Raw genomic sequence first — 2,797 nt, 5'->3', positions numbered from 1 at the left:
CCAGACTTGAATTTACAGAGACCAACCAGCCTTTGCTTCTGGGCTGTTGGGTTTAAAGTTACATATCTCTGTGTCTGGATCTTGGAAATATTTGAAAAGAGTTTTCATTATACATCACTGAAAGTAGAGGTAAAAAATTAATGGGGATAAAATATATGAAATAAATTAATGTTCAAGAGTCTGGACTACATCTTTGGTCTGACTATTCCATGGCAATTTTAATACATACAAATAATGCTTAAAAGAATTTTGGTAGTGTTTCCTGTCATTATCATCTCATAGTTTTATTAAGTGTTAAACATTGGTATTTTCTTATACAGATTATATCAAATTTATGCTAAAATTTAATACATATATATGAATGTGCATACATCAGTTTCCTACAATTATTTTATTATTTCAGAATACCAGTACATGTATTTTTCTAGAATTTTATTTTTATATGTTTCCTTTTCTTGAACTTAAAATAACCTCATATGAGCATGCTTTATACAGTACTTTCTCTGGGATGAGATGGTTATTAAAGTTATTATTGTCACCATGTCTGTTCATCTTTGCTGAGAACATTATATCACAAGTATATAAGAAAAGAATAAGATGCTGGAGTGCTAGCAGATATACAAATACCACAATATTAAAAACAATACATAGACAATATTTTGGATTAAGATTTTTAATGTTATTGATTTAACATTAAAATGTTGTGAATAAAAACCCAATAATAGGGTTTTAATTGGCCAACGTGGGGAGTGCTCGGGATCCTGGTGGGCCCGCTAGTCACGTGCAGGGAGCAGGCAAGGTCCTCGTTCCTTCCCGGGATTCCTCCTGGGTCCAGGAAGGCCCGGCGGGGTCCACTTGACCACAGGCCTCAGGCTGCCGACTGCTGCTCCCTGCGCTTTGCGCCCATCCAGATGGAAGAGCTTTCCGGGAAGTCTCTCAGCTGTGCGGAGAAGGAAAAGTTGAAGGAAACGTTAGCATTTTTGAAAAAGGAATACAGCAAGACACTTGCTCGTCTTAAGACTGACGTTGCAGGCCTCCCTGCTCAGGACACCTGGAACCCAAGCAGCCTACAGTTAGTCTCAAAGTTCAAGAATCCTTTCAGTTCCTCTTCTGTGGATGTGAGTGCCGTGTGGTGGGACAGAGCTGGTGCTAAGGAGCCGTGTATCGTAACTGCCTGTGAAGATGTAGTTTCTCTTTGGAAACCTTTGGATGCTTTGCAGTGGGAAAAAGTTCATACCTGGCACTTCACAGAGGGCATTGCTGTGTTCCTCTGGGGATGGAAGTGAAAAGCAAGTACTACTGAAATCTGGAAATATAAAAGCTGTGCTTGGCCTAACAAAGAGAAGACTGGTTAGTAGCATTGGAACCTTTTGCAGTCAACAAGTACAAATCATGACATTTGCCGAAGATGGAGGTAGCAAAGATGAACAGCTTTTGATGCCCCCTGATGAGACTATACTGACTTTTGCTGAAGTCCAAGGGATACAGGATGCTCTGCTTGGCACCACTACTGTGAACAACATTGTGATCTGGAACTTAAAAACTGGCCATCTCCTGAAAAAGGTGCACATTGATGACTCTTACCAAGCTTCGGTCTGTCACAGAGCCTATTCTGAGATGGGGTTCCTATTTGTTGTTCTGAGTCATCCTTGTGCCAAAGAGAGCCAGGCCTTTAGAAGCCCCGTGTTTCAGCTTCTGGTGATTAACCCTAAGATGGCTCAGAGTGTGGGCATTCTGCTGTGCTGCCTTCCTCAAGGGCAAGCTGGAAGGGTCCTGGAAGGGGATGTGAAGGATCATGTCGCAGCAGCAGTCCTGACTTCTGGGACGATTGCCGTTTGGGACCTGACACTGGGTCACTGCACTGCTCTCCTCCCACCTGTCTCTAATCAGAATTGGTCTTTGGTTAAGTGGTCAGTTACAGATTCTCACTTGCTAGCTGGACAAAAAGACGGAAATATATTCATATACTGCTACTTTTAAGTTAAGAGGCAAATAGTTTCTGGGTATTTTGCCTTTGAATAGTTTTTTCAAAAAGAATACAATATCTAAGAGACATTTAACATGATTGCCTGATGGTTGCACTACTGACAATATTTGCTTATGTTTGTTTTGGTGTTATGGTTTTAAGTCCATATTTGCACATTTGCTATTATAGGTGTACATAAACAGTAAATGTTAATAAATATTTATTTTGATACAAAAAATAAAAACCCAATAATAAATATTTCATGAAAGTTTATTCACTTAGAATTTTAGTTAAATTTTAACTCACTCAATTTTGAAATAATGTTGTAATTCAATGCAATTGGGATGTTTTGTTTTTGTTGTTTATTTATTTTTGAGACAAGGTTTAACTCTGTAGTCCAGATTGGCTTCAAACTAACAATTCTCATTGCTCAGTCTAACAAGCACAGGGATTAGAAATTTCAAAAATTTCTTTCTGTATGCCGACTTTTAAATAAACAACATTGCCTACATGTATAATAATCTTTATAATTAGTCTTCTCTAGACTTTTCTTTTTCTGTTTTAAATCCCTTTAGTGGTGTATCATTCTGCAATGTTTGACAGGGCTTGACTCTTAGAAGATAATGGTGAACTAGGAAGAAAGGAATAGTAAAGCATAATGTATCTTCCCTAAAACAATAACAAAAAATAAACCAACAAAGAAACCACTGCCTAATCTCAGTGAGTAAGAAACGTGTATATTCACCTATATGTGTACGTGTATATGTATACATGTGTATGTACATATGCACTGACCCCTCTGATTGCCTGGACCTCCTGTCTTACCACATG

General features: G+C 38.4%; 1 protein-coding gene across 1 annotated transcript; it reads left to right on the top strand.

Annotated features, from left to right (window-relative positions):
• Positions 1-911: 911 nt before the first annotated feature.
• LOC101985420 (partner and localizer of BRCA2-like) lies at positions 912-1,980 on the top strand. The gene is given in 2 exon segments (XM_013355523.2): positions 912-1,249; positions 1,251-1,980. Coding segments are annotated over 2 exon segments (1,068 nt in total).
• The last annotated feature ends 817 nt before the right edge of the window (positions 1,981-2,797 follow it).

Source organism: Microtus ochrogaster, unplaced genomic scaffold (genome assembly GCF_000317375.1).
Source record: "Microtus ochrogaster isolate Prairie Vole_2 unplaced genomic scaffold, MicOch1.0 UNK154, whole genome shotgun sequence".
Classification (NCBI taxonomy): Eukaryota; Metazoa; Chordata; class Mammalia; order Rodentia; family Cricetidae; genus Microtus; species Microtus ochrogaster.
Note: the sequence above shows the minus strand (reverse complement) of the source record. Positions and strands in the feature narration are given on the sequence as shown.